Genomic DNA, 24,950 nt, shown 5'->3' with positions numbered 1-24,950 from the left:
ACAAGGACTCTGCCCCCACAGCTCTCTGTGGCAAGGAGTTCCAAAGATTCTTAACCCTCTGAGAGAAGAAATTCTTTCTGGTTAGGCCTCATGAGGCAATGGCTAGTGGTATTATTGCTAAACTATTAATCCAGGAAACTCAACTAATGTTCTGTATAGCCAGGCTCAAATTCCACCACAGCAACTGGTGGAATTTGAATTCAACAATTTTTAAGAAGTCTGGGATTAAGAATGTACTGATCACCATGAAATCATTGCCAAATGTCAGAAAAAACCTATCTGCTTCACTAGTGTCCATCAGGGAAGGAAATCTGCCACCTTCACCTGGCCCGGCCTACATGCAAATCCAGACTTACAGTAATGTGGTTGGCTCTCAGTTGCCCTCTGAAATGGCTGAGCAAGCCACCCAGTTGTACGAATCAGCACAAAGTCTCAAAGTAATGAAACCGGATGGATCACTTGGCATCGACCTGGGCACCAGAAAAGACAACAGCAGAAACAGCTATGCCAACCCTGCAAAGTCCTCCTCACTAATGTCTGGGGGTTAATGCCAGAATAGGGAGGGCTGTCTCACAGACTGGTTAAACCTCAGCCTGATACAGTCATACTCTCAGATTCAGACCTTACAGACAATGTCCCAGACACCACCATCACCATCCCTGGATCTGTCCTATCTCACCGGCAGGACAGGCGCAGCACAGGGGACGGCGCATTGGGATACAGTCAGGAGGGTGTTGCTCCAGGAGTCCTCAACATTGACTCCAGACCCCATGAAGTCTCATGGCTTCAGGGTAAACATGGGCAAGGAAACCTCGCCATGACTCCCTTGTTCGCTCTACACTGCCCTCCAACCCCACCACACCCGGCACCTTCCCCTGCAACCGCAGGAAGTGCTACACTTGCTCCCACACCTCCTCCCTCACCCCTACCCCAGGCCCCAAGATGACTTTCCATATTAAGCAGAGGTTCACCTGCACATTTGCCAATGTGGTATACTGCATCCATTGTGCCTGGTGTGGCTTCCTCTACATTGGGGAAACCAAGCGGAGGCTTGGGGACCGCTTTGCAGAGCACCTCCGCTCGGTTCGCAATAAACAACTGCACCTCCCAGTCACGAACCATTTCAACTCCCCGTCCCATTCTTTAGATGACATGTCTGTCATGGGCCTCCTGCAGTGCCACAATGATGCCACCCGAAGGCTGCAGGAACAGCAACTCATATTCCGCTTGGGAACCCTGCAGCCCAATGGTATCAATGTGGACTTCACCAGCTTCAAAATCTCCTCTCCACTGCATCCCAAAACCAGCCCAGTTCGTCCGCTGCCCCCACCACACCACGCAACCAGCCCAGCTCTTCCCCTCCACCCACTGCGTCCCAAAACCAGCCTAGCCTGTCTCTGCCTCCCTAACCTGTTCTCCCTCTCACCCATCCCTTCTTCCCACCCCAAGCCACACCGCCATTTCCTACCTACTAACTTCATCCCACCTCCTTGACCTGTCCGTCTTCCCCAGACTGACCTATCCCCTCCCTACCTCCCCACCTATACTCTACTCTCCACCTATCTTCTTTTCTCTCCATCTTCAGTCCGCCTCCCCCTCTCTCCCTATTTATTCCAGAACCCACACCCCATCCCCCTCACATGGACTCCAGCAGTTCAAGACGGCAGCTCACCCCCACCTTCTCAAGGGGCAACTAGTGACAGGTAATAAATGCTGGGCCCAGCCAGGGATACCCACATCCCACAAATTAATAGAAAAAAATCTCAGTCTGAAATTGGTGCCCCTTTATACTGAGACTGTGCCCTCTGATCCTAGACTCTCCCATGAGGGGAAACATCCTCTCAGCTTTTACCCTGTCAAGCCCCTTAAGAATCCAATATGTTTCAATGAGATCACCTCTCCTTCTTCTAAACTCCAGTGAGGAGAGTCCCAAGCTGCTTAGCCTTTGATCGTGAGACAATCCCTCCCAAGCCAGGGTTCATCCTCGTGAACCTTCTCTGAACGGCCTCCAATGAAATGATATCTTCCCTTAAATAAGGGGAGCAAATGCTCACAGTGCTCCAGATGTGGTCTCCCCAGCACCTTGTACAGTCGCAGTGAGACTTCCCTACTCTTAAACTCCAACCCCCTTGAAATAAGGGCCGACATTCCATTAGGTTTCCCGATTCCAAAGGTGGGTTTAAGCGATTGCTTTAAGTGATGTTTTCCTCCTTGTTTTTCAGGGAACATGTTCCAACTGATCATTTTGGTACCTTTTGGAGAAGCTCAGTATTCACACACCTGGTTGTTACAATTTTCTGCTGCTATTTTTGGCCAATCATGTTTGATTCGATTTGTCTGGGCTGTTTGAATGTTTTACTCTGAGGGCCTTTGTTCTTTAGTTTACCGCTCTGAGCCCACACCCCACGTGCTTCCCAAACCTTGCGCTGATTCCACCCACTTCCCCTTCATTTGTTGGGGATGTGACAATCATTTTAGGGAACCGCAGCCCAGGGGCCAGGGGCTAATATTTAATGCTCAAGGTGCTGGCCCTCTATTCGTCTGCCCCTTTGAAATTTGCTCCCTTTTCCTCCCACAGTTCAAAGATGTGCAGCTTATGATTGGCTGTGCTCAAACTTTGAAAGAAAGCGACAGTTTCCAGATCAGACGGACACGGGTAACAAATACCAGCTGGAAATTCACACGCCATAAGTTTCACTTGCCTGGGGGCCATGGGGGATGGCTTTGGAGGCATCGGCTGATCCGGGCTGATTATTCCGGCTGCTGGGATATTCCGGTGCGTTGCCCGTGGCAGGGACGGCGATGGTTCCTGATTCCACAGGGATACATTCCTCTCACGCCAATCCTTCCATTAAGTGCAGTGCCGGGCTAATCGGAAAGAGGGAAAGAGCTGCAATGAGATACAACAGAACTAACTGAATCACCTCACCTCTGCACAAGTTGACTGCTCTATCTCTTGCCATTACAACAGTGGTCGCGCTTTCAAACTCCTTTGGGGTACTCTGAGCACAGAACCAGTGCTACACTAATGCATGCCCCTCTCTTGAATTGGCTGGGCAGTGGGTTTTCCCCACTGACCTTTGTGAGTGATAAACTGTTGTCTTTCAGCAAGTGTGCAGCAATTTGTGTGTAGGCAAGGAAATTGCTGAAGAAAAAGAAAGGCCAGTTGAAGTTTCTCCTCTTGCACTGATCAGGACAGCAGTGCAAGAATGCCAAAATCTCAAAGGGAATATCAATTTACATCGCATGAGAAAAGATTGCCAGTCGGTTGGCAAATGAACAAGGTGTTTCCATGGGAACAGTAACCCCACTATCCCCTCCCCCCGCTAGACCCCAGCTTTTGTCAATAAAGGCAAGTCAACTCTGATTTGTCAATGTGTTGCCATGTGGAATGCACCATTGTACCTCATTCTTTTCTCATTGAAAATTGTTCATAAGAAAAATTGAAGGAGAGTGAGCACCTTCAGAAGCAGGACAGCAGAGAGATCGAGCCTCGTGAAAATAAATTCAAACTGGAATAGGACAAAGGCAGCGCTGAGCCTGACTCAGCCGAAAGTGGAGCTTGCCTTTGACCGAGGATCCTATGCTGCCAGCTTTTCCCCTGACTACACACCCACTGACGGCTTCCCACAGTTACACATCCTCCTACTGCGAAAGCAGGAAGACAGATCAGACTCAGAGACATTCCTGATGGAGTTTCAAGACGGCAGACAGGACGCTGCTTCCAAATGCATTTAACCTTTTCCACAATCTGATATCAGATCAAAGGAGGTTCAGAGAATTCATAGAAGTGCAGCTCACTCAAACACTGTCTCTCTCTCTCACACACACACACACATGCACACACACACACACTCTCACACACGCACTCAAACACGAACACACACACGCTCTATCTCTCCCATACACACATGCACACTCTCTCTCTCACTCACGCACACACACACACACGCACACACACATGTACACACACACGCACACACGTATACACACACAGACACACAAACACACACACACTCTCACACACACACGCACACACTCTCACACACACACTCAAACACACACACACACGAACAAGCACACACGTATATATACACGCACACACATACACACACACACTCTCTCTCACACACACACACGCACTCAAACAGAAACACACACACACATTCACGTACACACACGTATACACACACAGTCACTCAAACACACTCTCTCTCACACACACACACATGCACAAATATATACACACACATGCACACACATGCACGTGCACACACACACTCACACACACGCACAAACACACACACATGCAATCACACACATGCGCACACATGCAAACACGCACACAGACACACACGCACATTTACACACATAGACACACACACTCAAACACAAACACACACGCACTCTCTCACACACACACATGCACACACTCTCTCACACACACTCAAACACACACTATCACTCACACACACACGAACATGCACACATGTATATATATATACACACACACACACACACACTCTCTCACACACACACGTGCACACACACACACGTACACATGCACACACAATGTACACACACACATGCACACACGCACACACACACTATCAATCACACACACACACGAACATGCACACACGTATATATACACACACACACGCATGCGCACTCAAACACACACACACTCTCTCACGCACACACACACTCTCACACATACACTCAAACACAAACATACACATACACACTCTCTCACACACACGAACACACACTATCACTCACACACACACACGAACATGCACACACGTATATATACATACAAACACATACACACTCTCTCACACACACACGCACTCAAACACACACGTACACACATGCGCACACGTACACGCGCACACACACACATGTACACACACACACACTCTCACACACACAAACACACACACGCTCTCTCTCACACATGCACATACTCTCTCTCACACACACACTCAAACACAAACACACTCTCTCTCACACACACACACAGTATATACACACACACATACACACACAAAGAAACACACTCTCTCTCTCTCTCACATGCACATACACACATGCGCACATACAACCACATGCACACACACATACACACTCACACAAAGAAACACATACACTCTCTCTCATACACACACAGAAGCACTCTCTCTCACACACACATGCATGCACACACACACACAGACCCACACACACACACGCACACACACTCAAACACAAACACACGCACTCTCTCTCATACACACACACACATGCACTCACACACATGCACACACACACATGCACGTACACACACACGCGCGCACACACACAAACACTCTCATACACATGCACTCACACACACATATACACACACACATGCACGTACACACACTCACAAACACACACACACACATGCACATACGCACACATGCACACACGCGCACACACATGCACACATACATGTACTCTCTCTCTCTCACACACACACACACTCACGCACTCAAACACAAACAGACACACACACTCTCTCACACATACACACACGCACACACACTCTCTCACACACACACTCACACACTCTCTCTCACACACACACACACACTCAAACACACACACACATGCACTCACTCTCTCTCACACACACTCAAACACACACTATCTCTCACACACACACCTGAACACGCACACACGTATATATACACACACACACTGTCTCTCACATACACACACTCACAAACACTTTCTCTCTCTCTCACACACACACTCTCTCTCTCGCACACACTCTCTCTCACACACAAACACAGTCTCTCACACACACAAAGAAACACATACACTCTCTCTCTCACACATGCACATACACACACGCACACAGACATGTAGACAACCACATGCACACACACATACACACACTCACACAAAGAAACACATACACTCTCTCTCTCACACACACAGACGCACTCTCTCACACACACATGCATGCGCGCGCGCGCACACACACACACTCTCACACACACATGCATGCACACACCCACATAAACACAAACACACACTCTCTCGCTCTCACACGCACATATGCACTCACACACACACATACATGCACGCACACACATGCACACACGCACACATGCAAACACACACACACATGCACACACACGCACATGTACACACATATACACACACTCACACAGATGCACACACACACACGCACTCTCTCGCTCACACGCGCACACCCACACACACGTATACACACGCACAAACACGCACGTAGACACACACATGTACACACACACATACACACACACTCATACAAAGAAACACACACTCTCTCTCACACGCGCGCGCGCACACACACGCACATGCACACACACACACACACACACACATACACGCACACACACTCAAACACAAACACACGCACTCTCTCTCACACACATACACACATACACATACGCACACATACACGCAGGCACACACACACATGCACATATGCACACACACATGCACATGTACACTCTCACATGCTCAAGTACAAACACACACTCTCTCTCTCACACACGCACACACACACACAGTCACACACACATGCACACACACACACACAAAGAAACACACACTCTCTCTCACACACACACACACTCAAACACACACACACGCACATGCATACACATGCACACACACACGCACACACACACACACTCTCTCACACAGACACACTCATGCGCAGACACATGCATACACACACATGCACACACATACGCACACACGCATGCACATACACACACATATACACACACACACTCTCTCTCACACATACACACACACTCATACACATGCGCACACACACAGACGCACTCTCACACATACACATAAACACGCACATACACACACACACACACACACTCAAACACAAACACACACTCTCTCTCTCACACACATGCACACACACTCAAACACAAACACACGCACTCTCTCTCTCACACACACACACGTACACACACATGCACACACACACACACACACACACAAAGAAACACGTACACTCTCTCTCACACACACATGCATGCACACACCCACATAAACACAAACACACACTCTCTCTCTCTCACACGCATATGCACTCACACACACACATAAATGCACGCACACACATGCACACACGCACACATGCAAACATGCACACACACGCACATGTACACACATATACACACACACACACAGATGCACACACACACATGCACTCTCTCACATGCACACACACACGTATACACACACATGTACACACACACATCCATACAAAGAAACACACACACGCACATGCGCACACACACACACACACACACACACACACTCAAACAGAAACACACACACTCTCTCACACACACACATACGCACACATGCACACACACATGCACGTACACACACACACAAACACACTCTCTCTCACGCACACATGCACTCACACACACACATACACGCACACACACACACATGCACATACGCATACACACATGCACATGCACACACACACACACAAACACACTCACACACACACACGCACACATGCACTCACACACACACTACACGCATGCACACACACACATGCACACACGCTCAAACACAAACACACACTCTCTCACACATGCACACACACGCACACACATGCACACACATACACACACACAGTCACACACACACTCACACAAAGAAACACACACACACTCTCTATCACACACATACACACGCACACATACACACACACATGCACACACACACCCACACTCAAACACAAACACACGCACATGCATACACATGCACACACACACTCATGCACAGACACATGCACACACACACACCCACACTCAAACACAAACACACACACATGCACACACGTGCAGACACATGCACATACGCACACACGCATGCAAGTACACACACACACGTACACACACACACACTCTCACACACACACATACACTCACACACATGCACACACACACACACGTATACACATGCACAAACACGCACGTAGACACACACATGTACTCACACACATTCAACACACACAAACACACACCATTTCTCACACACACACGAACACACACACACGTATATATAAACACACACACACTCAAACACATACACACACACTCTCTCTCACATACACATGCACACACACACACGTATACACACACATGTACACACACACACTCTCATACACACACTCAAACACAAACACACACACAATCTCTCACACACACACTCGCACACGAACACGCACACAGTATACACACACACACAAACATACATACACACACACACAAAGAAACACACACACGTACACACACACACTCACACACACACTCAAACACAAACACACACGCACACTCTCTCACACATACACACAAGCACACACACACACTCTCTCACACATACACACGCACTTTCTCTCACACACACACACTTACACATGCACTCAAACACAAACACATACACACTCTCTCACACACACATGCACGCACACACACACACGTATACACACACACATGCACACATGTATACACACTCTCACACATACACTCAAACACACACACACACTCTCACAAACACACATGCACACACTCTCTCTCACACACACTCAAACACATACTATCTCTCACACACACACACGAACACGCACACACGTATATATACACAAGCTCACACACTCACACACACACACATACACGCACTCACACACACACACACTCAAACACACACACTCTCTCACACACACACGCACACACACATGTACACATACTCTCACACACACACTCAAACACACTCTCTCTCACACACACACATGCACACAGTCTCTCTCACACACACACTCAAACACAAACACACTCTCTCTCTCACACACACATACACTCTCTCTCTCACACATGCACATACACCCATGTACACACATGCACACATCCAACCACATGCACACACACATACACACACTCACACAAAGAAACACATACACTCTCTCTCACACACACACAGACGCACTCTCTCACACACACATGCATGCACACACACACACTCTCTCTCACACACCCATGCATGCACACACCCACATAAACACAAACACACACACTCTCTCTCTCGCACACGCACATATGCACTCACACACACATACACGCACGCACACACATGCACACATGCAAACACACACACACATGCACACGCACATGTACACATATATATACACACACACACTCACACAGATGCACACACACACACAAACACATGCACTCTCTCTCTCACACGCACACACACACCCACACACACATGCATACACGTACACACACGCACGTAGACACACACACGTACACACACATACACGTATACACACACACATGCACTCACACTCATACAAAGAAACACACACTCTCTTACACACACAAATGCACACACGTGCGCACCCACACATGCACACTCTCACACACACACACCCACACTCAAACACAAACACACACACGCACACACACTCACACACACACAAACACAAGCACTCTCTCTCTCACACACACACACATGCACACACACACATGCACACACACACATGCACGTACACACACATGCGCGCACACACACAAACACTCTCATACACATGCACTCACACACACATATACACACACACATGCACGTACACACACTCACAAACACACACACACACATGCACATACGCACACATGCACACACGCGCACACACATGCACACATACATGTACTCTCTCTCTCTCACACACACACACACTCACGCACTCAAACACAAACAGACACACACACTCTCTCACACATACACACACGCACACACACTCTCTCACACACACACTCACACACACTCTCTCTCACACACACACACACACTCAAACACACACACACATGCACTCACTCTCTCTCACACACACTCAAACACACACTATCTCTCACACACACACCTGAACACGCACACACGTATATATACACACACACACTGTCTCTCACATACACACACTCACAAACACTTTCTCTCTCTCTCACACACACACTCTCTCTCTCGCACACACTCTCTCTCACACACAAACACAGTCTCTCACACACACAAAGAAACACATACACTCTCTCTCTCACACATGCACATACACACACGCACACAGACATGTAGACAACCACATGCACACACACATACACACACTCACACAAAGAAACACATACACTCTCTCTCTCACACACACAGACGCACTCTCTCACACACACATGCATGCGCGCGCGCGCACACACACACACACTCTCACACACACATGCATGCACACACCCACATAAACACAAACACACACTCTCTCGCTCTCACACGCACATATGCACTCACACACACACATACATGCACGCACACACATGCACACACGCACACATGCAAACACACACACACATGCACACACACGCACATGTACACACATATACACACACTCACACAGATGCACACACACACACGCACTCTCTCGCTCACACGCGCACACCCACACACACGTATACACACGCACAAACACGCACGTAGACACACACATGTACACACACACATACACACACACTCATACAAAGAAACACACACTCTCTCACACGCGCGCGCGCACACACACGCACATGCACACACACACACATACACGCACACACACTCAAACACAAACACACGCACTCTCTCTCACACACATACACACATACACATACGCACACATACACGCAGGCACACACACACATGCACATATGCACACACACATGCACATGTACACTCTCACATGCTCAAGTACAAACACACACTCTCTCTCTCACACACGCACACACACACACAGTCACACACACATGCACACACACACACACAAAGAAACACACACTCTCTCTCACACACACACACACTCAAACACACACACACACACACGCACACACACACACACTCTCTCACACAGACACACTCATGCGCAGACACATGCATACACACACATGCACACACATACGCACACGCATGCACATACACACACATATACACACACACACTCTCTCTCACACATACACACACACTCATACACATGCGCACACACACAGACGCACTCTCACACATACACATAAACACGCACATACACACACACACACACACACACTCAAACACAAACACACACTCTCTCTCTCACACACATGCACACACACACTCAAACACAAACACACGCACTCTCTCTCTCACACACACACACGTACACACACATGCACACACACACACACACACACACACACAAAGAAACACGTACACTCTCTCTCACACACACATGCATGCACACACCCACATAAACACAAACACACACTCTCTCTCTCTCACACGCATATGCACTCACACACACACATAAATGCACGCACACACATGCACACACGCACACATGCAAACATGCACACACACGCACATGTACACACATATACACACACACACACAGATGCACACACACACATGCACTCTCTCACATGCACACACACACGTATACACACACATGTACACACACACATTCATACAAAGAAACACACACACGCACATGCGCACACACACACACACACACACACTCAAACAGAAACACACGCACTCTCTCACACACATGCACACACACACATACGCACACATGCACACACACATGCACGTACACACACACACACAAACACACTCTCTCTCACGCACACATGCACTCACACACACACATACACGCACACACACACACATGCACATACGCATACACACATGCACATGCACACACACACACACAAACACACTCACACACACACACGCACACATGCACTCACACACACACTACACGCATGCACACACACACATGCACACACGCTCAAACACAAACACACACTCTCTCACACATGCACACACACGCACACACATGCACACACATACACACACACAGTCACACACACACTCACACAAAGAAACACACACACACTCTCTATCACACACATACACACGCACACATACACACACACATGCACACACACACCCACACTCAAACACAAACACACGCACATGCATACACATGCACACACACACTCATGCACAGACACATGCACACACACACACCCACACTCAAACACAAACACACACACATGCACACACGTGCAGACACATGCACATACGCACACACGCATGCAAGTACACACACACACGTACACACACACACACTCTCACACACACACATACACTCACACACATGCACACACACACACACGTATACACATGCACAAACACGCACGTAGACACACACATGTACTCACACACATTCAACACACACAAACACACACCATTTCTCACACACACACGAACACACACACACGTATATATAAACACACACACACTCAAACACATACACACACACTCTCTCTCACATACACATGCACACACACACACGTATACACACACATGTACACACACACACTCTCATACACACACTCAAACACAAACACACACACAATCTCTCACACACACACTCGCACACGAACACGCACACAGTATACACACACACACAAACATACATACACACACACACAAAGAAACACACACACGTACACACACACACTCACACACACACTCAAACACAAACACACACGCACACTCTCTCACACATACACACAAGCACACACACACACTCTCTCACACATACACACGCACTTTCTCTCACACACACACACTTACACATGCACTCAAACACAAACACATACACACTCTCTCACACACACATGCACGCACACACACACACGTATACACACACACATGCACACATGTATACACACTCTCACACATACACTCAAACACACACACACACTCTCACAAACACACATGCACACACTCTCTCTCACACACACTCAAACACATACTATCTCTCACACACACACACGAACACGCACACACGTATATATACACAAGCTCACACACTCACACACACACACATACACGCACTCACACACACACACACTCAAACACACACACTCTCTCACACACACACGCACACACACATGTACACATACTCTCACACACACACTCAAACACACTCTCTCTCACACACACACATGCACACAGTCTCTCTCACACACACACTCAAACACAAACACACTCTCTCTCTCACACACACATACACTCTCTCTCTCACACATGCACATACACCCATGTACACACATGCACACATCCAACCACATGCACACACACATACACACACTCACACAAAGAAACACATACACTCTCTCTCACACACACACAGACGCACTCTCTCACACACACATGCATGCACACACACACACTCTCTCTCACACACCCATGCATGCACACACCCACATAAACACAAACACACACACTCTCTCTCTCGCACACGCACATATGCACTCACACACACATACACGCACGCACACACATGCACACATGCAAACACACACACACATGCACACGCACATGTACACATATATATACACACACACACTCACACAGATGCACACACACACACAAACACATGCACTCTCTCTCTCACACGCACACACACACCCACACACACATGCATACACGTACACACACGCACGTAGACACACACACGTACACACACATACACGTATACACACACACATGCACTCACACTCATACAAAGAAACACACACTCTCTTACACACACAAATGCACACACGTGCGCACCCACACATGCACACTCTCACACACACACACCCACACTCAAACACAAACACACACACGCACACACACTCACACACACACAAACACAAGCACTCTCTCTCTCACACACACACACATGCACACACACACATACGCACACATACACATGCATGTACACACACACACACACGCATGCACACACACACAAACACACTCTCTCTCTCACACACACGCACACATGCACTCTCACACACACATACACACACGCACATACGCACACACGCACATAGACACACACACACATGCACATGTACACTCACACACACTCAAACACACACACTCTCTCTCTCACACATGCACACACACACATGCAAACACGTACACACACACACAGTCACACACACATGCACACTCTCTCTCTCTCTCTCTCACACACACACACACACACACTCACACACACATACACACACCCACACTCAAAGGGGTGGCACGGTGGCTCAGTGGTTAGCACTGCAGCCTCACAGCACCAGATACCCGGGTTCAATTCCAGCCTCGGGTGACTGTCTGTGTGGAGTTTGCACATTCTCCCCGTGTCTGCGTGGGTTTCCTCCAGGTGCTCCGGTTTCCTCCCACAGTCCAAAGATGTGCAGATCAGGTGGATTGGCCGTGCCAAATTACCTGGTGTTCAGGGTTGTGTGGGTTATTCGGGGGTGGGGGGATGAGTCTGAATGGGATGCTTCAAGGGGCGGTGTGGACTTGTTGGGCCAAAAGGCCTGTTTCCACACTGTAGGGAATCTAATCTAAAAACACACACACACACACACACACACACATATACACACATGCACACGCGCACACCCACACTCAAACACAAACACACGCACATGCATACACACTCACCCACACTCAAACACAAATGCGCACACTCACACACGCATACGCATGCACATACACACACACTCTCTCACGCACAGACACACACACACACATGCACACACTCACACACACATGTGCACACACACACCAGTGCTACCTCACAGTGCAGAGACCTCGGTTAATTTTCACCCTGGGGTGAAAGGGGGTGACTGTCTGTGTGGGGTTTGCACATTGTCCTTGTGTCTGCTTCGGTTTCCCCCCCTAGTCCACAGATGTACAGGTTAGGGTGGATTGGTCATGCTAAATATGTCACATAGTGTACAGGGACATGTGGGTGTATTAGCTATGGCCAAGGCAGGGCTGGGTCTGGCCTTTCAGAGGGTTGGCCTGGACTTGTTGGGCCGTGTGAGCAAAGAACAAAGAAAATTACAGCACAGGAACAGGCCCTTCGGCCCTCCAAGCCTGTGCTGATCCAGATCCTCTATCTAAACTTGTCACCTATTTTCCAAGGATCTGTATCCCTCTGCTCCTTGCCCATTTATGTATCTGTCTAGATACATCTTAAGTGATGCTATCGTGCCCACCTCTACCACCTCCACTGGCAACACGTTCCAGGCACTCACCACCCTCTGCGTAAAGAACTTTCCATATCTCCCTTAAACTTTTCCTCTCACCTTGAAATCATGACCCCAAGTAATTGACTCCCCCACAACAGGGCTGGGGGGGGGGGAAAGCTTCTTGCTAACCAGTGGCCTGCTTCCACACTGTCAGGAATTCTATGACATGCGCAGAGACAGACAAATACACACACGCTCAAGGGTCCGCTCTCCAAGTAATTTTGAGAAATCGCTGGTCACCAGGAGCTCTATATTTATAGCTGTTATTTTCCGATTTTAGCTCCATTCTTGCTCCGTTTCCCATCTATTCCTAAAGGCATGTGTTGTCCACTTTCAGAAGCATCAGTGGAGGGCATCACAGCCAGCAGACCTGGAAACATTTTCCCTTCCTGTCGGGCTTTGCTGAAGAGCAATCCAGGAATGTGGTCCAACTTTATGTCTCAATGACAACACAAACATCTCACCTTTCAGCTGTTTTGGACTCAGACAAGGAGACACTCCTTTCATTAGACATCTGCGAATTTTCCCAAGTGAGAGCGATAGATTTTTGCACTGTAAGGGGACCAAGGGTTTTGGGGAAATGTCTACCTGAGGTAAGAGGCGAGCCATGTTTGCAGAATGGAGAAGCATCTCATGGTGGGGCTGAATGGCCTCCTCTCATTTCTGACTCCTTTATTCTGGGGATCAGTAGCAAGGCTAGAATTTGTAGCCATTTTTGATTGTTCTTGAACTGCATGGGTCTCTTGGCTCACCGCAGAGTCAGTACAGGCCATCCGCAACCATCCTGCACTTGTAAAATCCTTAACCATGTCTACAACTGGACTTGATTTTCTGACTGGACAGCATTTGCTCAATAATGCCAAGTGTGTGAAGAATTACAACTGATTTTGGGCTGTCATTCGAGTTTACACTTCCATGTACTGGAAGGTGGAAGGCCCTGACCTTTGCACACATAGGGCCAAAAGATGTAGGAGCAGAACTAGGCCATTCAATCATGGCCATCTTGTTCCTCAAGCCCATTCTCCCCCCTTCACCCTCGATCCCCTTACTGAACCAGAACTTCCTTCTGTCTTAAATACACTCAATGACTTGGATCCCAAGGCCGTCAGCAGCAATGAGTCCCACAGATTCACCTCCCTCTGGCTGAAATTTCGCCTCATCTCAGTTCTAAAGTGTCACTCCTTCAGTTGGAGGCTCCTAGTCTCTTCCTGCAGGTGGAAATATCGTCTGAGAAAGGGTCACCAGACCCGAAACGTCAATTCTGATTTTTCTCCATAGAAGCTGCGAGACCTGCTTCACTTTTCCAGCAACTTCTGTTTCTTTTAAATGTTCCTTTGAGCTCAATGTTCTGGCCAGCGCTAATCTCTCAGTCAACACCATCACAAAACAGGTTTACCAGATGGCCTCTATGTCAGGAGTTTATGGAGTGCAAATTTCCCTGCTGCGTTTCCTCATGCAGAAATGGTGACTGACTCTCACTCATCGCAAAACTGAAAAAGATGCTCTCCAAATTCAACTTCCTAGCACTCGCTAAGTGCACAGCTTGCTGTTAAATACATGCTGAATCATAGCATGACTCTGGTCCAAGAACAAGATTTCTTTGTGATTGATCACATTCCGTTATCTCAATGCTGTTGACGGCACTGTGCTTTACTCCAGGTCCAAGCATAACATCCCCCTCAATTAGGCGCCCAGCTCTCAGCACACCAGATACTATCATTCCATTGTTTCACTTTGAGCTCACAATGTTCGGGTCTGAGCCTTTCTTGTAAAAGTTGGCTTTTATATTCTAACTCATTGCCCACATTTTCTCCAACCCCCTCCCCCCGACCTAAACAATCCTCTTCAGAGGGCTCTGGCATGTGACTTCCTGATTAATTGCAACTTCAGCATCAACCATTCTGGTTAGCTCTCGTGTGGAGGCTGAAAGGGTGAAGTTATGAGGACAGATCGTGGGGATTAACCACCTGCCCCCTCAAGTGCCAAAGTTTAAGGGAGGAACTTCAGAGTTTGAAAAATAATTTGAAACTCATTTCCCAATCAACGTACTCGGGGATGAGTTCACACACTTTTGGAGCAGGCGAGACTTGCACCCGCGAATCCTGGCTCAGAGGCAGGGACGCTGCTAGCAAGAACTGCTTGAAAGGATTCCATGCAGTTTGTGAAGGGAAGTGATTTCCCTTTGGGAGAATGTTCCAGGAAATGGGAGGTTGGGGTGCGGTGGGGGGGGGGGGGGGGGGGGGGGGCGGGATCGTGACTTCAAAATCTGAGCTAGGGGCGATTTCACTTTGTCCCACAAACGGGAATGGGAATCTGGAACTCGAAAAGGGCTGTCGAACCTGAAGATTGTTTGGAAATTTTGACTGTTTACATTGGGCAAGAGTGTTACGGGTCATGGAAGAACATGGAGTAAAGTCAGAGTTTCTGTGTATATTTAAGGCCGAGATAGATAGATTCCTGATCAGTCGGGGACTCGACGGTTATGGGGAAAGGGCAGGGAAGTGGACGTGAGGAATGTTAGATCAGCCATGGTCCTGTTGAATGGCACAGCAGGCTTGAGGGGTTGAATGGCCTACTCCTGTTCCTGTTTCTTATGGCCTTATGAGGAAAGACACAATTCAGTCACAAAATAAATGGCTTCTTCTAGTTCCTATCTTCCTAAAGTCTGGAAAAAAATAGGCCAAGCCCATCATGTTCGCCTTCAGTATGCTGTTAGTTGCAGGATACAACCACAATGGAGCTTTTACTCAGTTCTCAGTCACTATCAATTTGGCAACAGCAGATGAGGAAAACTCCCGGTGGCGGAGAATGTAGGCCCTGGGTTTACTCGCTCGCCCCAAACAAATTTCTCCTGCCACATGACAGACTGAAATTCATTGCCTACAGTGATTGGTGTTGGGGTTTCCTGGGCCTTTGGAGTCAAAGATCCCACTTCCGGCCAATTCGCACCCCCAGCAGTGCCACCGGGAGCAATGGCCACTGCTGGTAGTGCAGGAAGGGAGGTCCTTGCTTGGGCCAGTCAAATGGGCGCCAGTGTAGTTACTCACTGAGCCATCTCATGTCTGGGTGCTTGTTTCCTTTCTTTTTCAAATCTCAGAATACAAAACTGCTTCTTGTTCTGCAGTTGTTCAACTGGGACCTTGTGACAGAAATCAGAGATGAGGGTTGTGGCAGAGGAGGGGAGAAGTGTTGAAGGAAAAGCCCAGGGACAGAGTGATTGTGAAAATAGAGCAATTGACGAGGTGATCTCCAGTTAGGAGAAGCCAAGGAAGAAACTCTACCAACAAGAATCTTTTAAACATTAAGTTCCATGCAGGAGTATTGCACTCTGTTAAATGATCCTTTTCACCTCTATACAGCTATGTGCAGATTTGAGTATTAACCCTTTACTTGACATGCCCTTCCCAAGTCACTGACTTTATTTATATTATCTGACATTCGCCAGTCCTTGGCCCCCACTGAGAGACTTTTTTTTAAAAAGGATGAGGGCGTTGCTGGCTAGGCTGGCATTTATTGCCCATCCCTAACTGCCCAGAGGGCAGAGACACATTGCTGTGGGTCTGGTGTCATGTGTAGGCCAGACCGGATAAGAGCTAGAGGGCACCAGTGAACTAGATGGGTTTTTCCAACAACAGATTCATGGTCATCATTAGACTCTTAATTCCATATTTTTAACTGAGTTTGAATTCCATCTTCTGTGATGGTGGGAATCAAACCCGGGTCGCCAAACATTAGCTGGGCCCCTGGATGAGCAGTCCAGCGATAATACCACCAAGCCATTATCTCCCCATTTACAGCCAGAAAGAGCCATCGCCTTTCTGCATTTGAATCAGATACAACAAAACACCACTGTAACAATCTGAAGGTGAATGTTCTCCGCAGTCCTTTCTCCAGATGGGAATTAGCTTGGATCTGCCATCAGGAGAGAGAGGATTCACATGGCCATGGATTTGTGGGCAGAAGGCAAGATGAGCTGAGCTGGCTCTTGCAGACAGCTGGCACAGGGATGACGGGCCGAATGGCCTCCTCCTATGCGTATTTTGTTGCCGAAGGTATATCTTTGAAGTGTCGGACTGGATTTTGGAGGTAAAACTTTGGAGTGGGACTTCAATCTCCTCCAAACCGAGTCTGGCCAACTTACGCAGGGCTGGTATCTCCCACATTGTACTGTGCTGACATCCACAGTGTTTTACAGACGCTGCAAACTCAAATCCACTTCATCTGGTCAAGTCATCAGATTTGGAGAAGCATTAATCAGAGTCACAGAATTCTTACGGTGCAGAAGGAGTCAAGTGAGGTGATGCATTTTGGAAGGTCACACGTAAGAGAAAAGTGTAATGTGAATGGGGACCCTTAGGAGCATTGATGTACAGAGGGATCTTTGGGGTACAAGACCATAGCTCCCTGAAAGTGGCAGCACAAGTGGGTACAGTGGTAAAGAAGGCATATTGCCATGCTTGCCTATGTCAGTCGGGGCATTGGATAGAAAGGTTGGCGAGTCATGTTGCAGCTGTCTCAAGCTTCAGTGAGGCCCCATTTGGAGTAGTGCATGCAGTTCTGGTCGCCACACTATAGGAAGGATGTGGAGGCTTTGGAGAGGGTGGAGAAGAGATTTCCCAGGATGTTGCCTGGATTGGAGTGTATTGGCTATAAGGAGAGGCTGGATTAACTCGGATTGTTTTCACTAGAGTATCAGAGGCTGAGGGCTGACCTGATAGAAGTATGTAAATTATGAGAGGTGTAAATAGGGTGGGTAGTTAGAGTCTTTTTCCCAGGATGGAAATGTTAAAAACTAGGGGGTATAGGTTTAAGGTGAGAGGGGGAAAATTGAAAGGAGATGTGCGAGGAGAGTTTTTTAGAGAGAGGGTGGTAGGTGCCTGGGAATATACTGCCAGCGGGGAGGTGGGAGAAACAGATACCACAGCAATGTTTAAGGGGTATTTACATGGACGCATGAATAGGCAGCGCATAGAGGGATATGAGCCATGTGCAGGCAGATGGGATTAGTTTAGAAAGGCATCATGTGCTGTACTGTTCTATGTTCTAATGGGCTACTCAGCCCATCATACCTGCACACCATTAAATGAGCATCATGATCCAGAGTCAAACTCCTGCCTCCCCTCTGATATCCCAGCATGCCATTTCTATCCCAATAACCATCCAATGCCCCTCTTGAATGCCTCAATTGAACCTGTCTCTGTTACATTTCCAGGCAGAGCATTCCACACCCTAACTACCCACTGAGTGAAAATCTTGTATCACTCTTGCTTTATTTACACATTGTTAAATCTATGATAGTAGGAACTGCAGATGCTGGAGAATCTGAGATAACAAGGTGCAGAGCTGGATAAACACAGCAGGCCAAGCACCTCCCAGTCATAACCCAATTCAACTCCCCCTCCCATTCCTCAGGCGACATGTCCATCCCGGGCCTCCTGCAGTGCCACAACGATGATACCCGAAGGTTGCAGGAACAGCAACTCACATTCCGCTCGGGAACCCTGCAGCCCAATGATATCAATGTTGACTTCACCAGCTTCAAAATCTCCCCTTTCCCCACCGCATCCCAAAACCAGCCCAGCTCGTCCCCGCCTCCCTAACCTCTCCTTCCTCCCACCTATTCCTTCCTCCCACCTCAAGCCCCACCCCCATCTCCTATCTACTAACCTCATCCCACTCCCTTGACCTGTCTGTCCTCCCTGGACTGACCTATCCCCTTCCTACCTCCCCACCTACACTCACCTTTATTGGCTCCATCACCACCTCTTTAAGTTGTCTGTCTCCTCTCAACCTATCTTCTCCCTGTATCCATCTTCTACTCCTCCCCCTCATTCCCTATTTATTTCAGAAGCCCCTACCCCTCCCCCATTTATGATGAAGGGTCTAGACCCAAAACATCAGCTTTTGTGCTCCTCTGATGCTGCTTGGCCTGCTGTGTTGTTCATCCAGCTCTGCACCTTGTTTCCTCAATCCTGAAACCATTTCTCAAAGCGAGGAGAGGAATGTCCGTTGTGAAGACGTTCACCATTTTTCTGATGTGGGGCCGAGTTCAATTTGGGGACGTGAGTGTCGCTGCCTGGGCCCAGCATTTATTGTCCATCCCTAGTTGCCCCTTGAGAAGATGGGGGTGAGCTGCCTTCTTGAACCGCTGTAGTCCACCTGTATGTTGACCCACAATGGGAGGGAATTCCAGTATTTTGACCCAGTGACAGTGAAGGAACGGCGATATATTTCCAAGTCAGGATGGTGAGTGGTAACATCATTGAATGTCATGGGGCAGAGGTTAGATTGTATCTTATTGATGATGGTTGTTGCCTGGCATTTATGTGGTGTGAATGGCACTTGACACTTGTCAGCCCGAGCCTGGATATTGTCCAGATCTTGTTGCATGTGAACACGGACTGCTTCAGTATCTGAGGTGTCATGAATGGTGCTGAACATTGTGCAATGGTCAGCGACCATCCCCACTTCTGACCTTATGATGGAGGGAAGGTCATTGATGAAGCAGCTGAAGATGGTTGGGCCGAGGACACTACCCTGAGGAACTTCTGCTGAGATGTCATGGAGCTGAGATGATTGACCTCCCACAACCACACCATCTGTCTGTGTGTCAGATATGACTCCAACCACCGGAGAGTGGCCCTGGCAGAACTCAAACTGGGTGTCACTGAGCAGGTTATTGCTGAGCAGATGCTGCTTGATAGCCCTGTTACTGATGCCTTCCATCACTTTACTGATGATTGAAAGTAGACTGATGGGGCGGTAATTGGTCGGGTTGGATTTGTCTTGCTTTTTGTGTACAGGACATATTTGGGCAATTTTCCACATTGTCGGGTAGATACTAGTGTTGTAACTGTACTGGAACAGCTTGGCTAGGAGAGAGGCAAGTTCTAGAGCATAAGTCTTCACTACTATTGCCGGGATACTGTCAGGGCCCGTAGCCATTGCAGTCTCCAGTGTTTCTAACCATTTCTTGGTTTCATGTAGAATGAATCGAATTGGCTGAAGACTGGTATCTGTGAAGCTGGGGACCACTGGAGGAGGCTGAAATGGATCATCCACTTGGCACTTCTGGCTGAAGATCGCTGTGAATGCTTCAGCCTTATCTTTTGCACTGATGTGCTGGGCCCTTCCATCATTGTCGATGGGGATATTTGTGGAGCCTCCTCCTCCAGTGAGTTGTTTAATTGTCCTCCACCATTCACAACTGGATTTTTTTTATTCATTCATGGGATGAGGTCGTCCCTGGCTCGGCAGCAATTATTCCCCATCCTTATTGCCCAGAGGGCAACCACATTGCTGTGGGTCTGGAGTCACATGTAGGTCAAACCAGGAAAGGACAATAGTTTCCTTCCGTAAAGGACATTAGTGAACCCAATGGGTTTTTCCAACAATCAACAATGGATTGGCGGCCATCATTAGATTCTTAATTCCAGATATTTTTATTGAAGTCAAATTCCACCATCTGCCGTGGTGGGATTCAAACGCAGACCCCCAGAACATTATTTGGGTCTCTGGATTATTAGCACAGCAACAATACCGCTAGGCCATTGCCTCCCCACAAAGCAGGACTGCAGAGCTTATATCTGGTCTATTGGTGTGGGATCACTTAGTTCTGTCTATCACTTACTGCTTTCGCTGTTTGGTGTGCAAGTAGTCCTGTTTGGTGGCTTCACCAGGTTAATACCCCATCTTCAGGTATCCCTGGTGCTGCTCCTGGCATGCCCTACTGCACCCTCCATTGAACCAGGGTTGATCCCCTGGCTTGGAGGTAATGGTTGAGTGGGGGATATGCCAGGCCATGAGGTTACAGATTGTGCTGGAGTACAATTCTGCTGCTGTTGATGGCCCACAGCGCCTCATAGATATCCAGTTGAGTTGCTAGATCTGTTTGAAGTCTGTCCCATTTAACACAGTGATAGTGCCACACAACACAGTGGAAGATGTTCTCAATGTGAAGGTGAGACATGCAGTCAGCATTGCAAAGACCCAGGACGGGAGATTGGGGCTGGAAATACGACATTGTGAAAAACATTCAAACAGAACTGGCCCAGAAATACGTGATTGGTTCCTGTTTTAGCATCAAGAGAAAGATTTTAAGGACTTGCCTTCAGAAAATCAAATAGCTTCGATAGAAAATGCAGTCGGGTTAGTCTTTGGAGGAGTGACTTTAGAATCAATGATTCGGAGATTGATGACAATGCAGGCGGGGGCCCCTTGGCCAAACCTGTTTCTGTCAATCTGATCTCACTACACTATCCCGCTCCCACACAATTTCCTCACCATGCAACTTGTACTTCTTCAGATAATGATCAAAATCTGCGCAGAAACCCTCAAGTGACGCTGCCTCTCCCCACACTCTCAGCCAGTGTATCCCAGATCCCAACCTCTCGAGCGACCATGCCTCCCACACACTCTCAGACAGTACATATCAGACCCTAACCCCTCGAATGACCCTGTCCCCCCACACTCTCAGACAGTGTATCCCAGACCCTAACCCCTCCAGTGACCCTGCCTCCCCCACCCTCTCAGACAGTACATTCCAAACCCTAAACCCTCGACTGAAACTGCCCTCCCCCAACACTCTCAGATAGTACATTCCAGACCCTAACCCCTCGAGAGACCCTGCTCCCCCAACACTCTCAGTGTATCCCAGACCCTAACCCCTCGAGTGACCCTGCCTCCCCCCACACTCTCAGACAATATATTCCAAACCCTAATCCCTCGAGTGAACCTGCCCCCCCACATTCTCAGACAGTGTATTCCAGACCCTAACCCCTCAAGTGAACCTGCCTCCCACGCACCCTCAGACAGTACATCCCAGACCCTAACGCCTCGAGTGACCCTGCCTCCCCCATACTCTCAGACAGTGTATCCCAGACCCTAACGCCTCCAGTGAACTTCTCTCCCCCACACTCTCAGAAAATGTATCCCAGACCCTAGCCCCTCACTGAGGGGAAACATTTGCTGTCTTATTACCATTGTTTCTGTTGCCAACCATCATTAACTGTAAAGCTCCTGATCTCATATCGGGGTTAAATGACTCTCTCGAATCACATAGGACCCCAATTGTGATTGTTGGCTTAATTTAACCTCAGAATAGAAATATTGGGGAAGCAGATACCAGAAGCCTTTCACTGCTGTGAATTGGAGTTACTGAAGACTGATAATTCATTTTGCGAGAAGAAGAATCATGTTTAAAAATATTCGATTTACACCTTCTCCAAAAGGAATGATTTTTGAGCAGTCAATTTCTTGCCATACTCATGTTGAAGTCCATTGCTGTAACTTGAGGGTTGACTGCTGTCTTTAACTGTGCGCGTATGACACATGGGAATTCATTCATTTGTACAATAACCTTTGCTCAATTTTCACACAAAGCTGTTAGTCAATTAAAATGAACAAATGAAACAGCAGAATGATGTTGTACCAAGAACCCAGTGGTGTGGATACTGTGAATAAGCAATTCCTAGAATTTGCAGATTTCGGAACATCATGATTTATGAACGTTCGAACGAGGATTTGAAACTTGCTAAAGTCACTTTTGCTTTTGTGTTCTCATATATTTCCTTTCTTCCACCTCCGTAAACATTCACAAGAACGACACTGGGGCTAAAAGGAGTTCAATTAGGAGGAATAGTTCCTGTTTCGATGATTTTGGACTGATGAAATCAAGCTGTTTTAAGATGTTTAATGAGCTGATAGGGTACGTGCCACTGCCAGAGGTTCCTGTCGCCACCGCCA

The 24,950-nt window shown here is 48.0% G+C and overlaps 1 protein-coding gene across 4 annotated transcripts in view; it reads right to left on the bottom strand.

The window, feature by feature from the left end:
* The window catches only part of LOC125448201 (activin receptor type-1-like), a 116,618-nt gene that overhangs the window by 70,465 nt on the left and 21,203 nt on the right, over nt 1-24,950 (bottom strand). For 3 of the 4 annotated variants that reach the window (XM_059643307.1, XM_059643309.1, XM_059643310.1), the window contains exon 2: nt 2,703-2,868. In XM_059643307.1, the coding sequence (XP_059499290.1) occupies nt 2,703-2,734 (32 nt within the window). In that variant the 5' untranslated portion in view covers nt 2,735-2,868. Of the gene's footprint in view, nt 1-2,702; nt 2,869-3,461; nt 3,579-24,950 lie in introns of those variants that run through there. The other variant, XM_059643308.1, reaches the window with a different exon arrangement.

Source organism: Stegostoma tigrinum, chromosome X (genome assembly GCF_030684315.1).
Source record: "Stegostoma tigrinum isolate sSteTig4 chromosome X, sSteTig4.hap1, whole genome shotgun sequence".
Lineage (NCBI taxonomy): Eukaryota > Metazoa > Chordata > Chondrichthyes > Orectolobiformes > Stegostomatidae > Stegostoma > Stegostoma tigrinum.
This window is presented reverse-complemented; position numbering and strand designations above follow the sequence as displayed.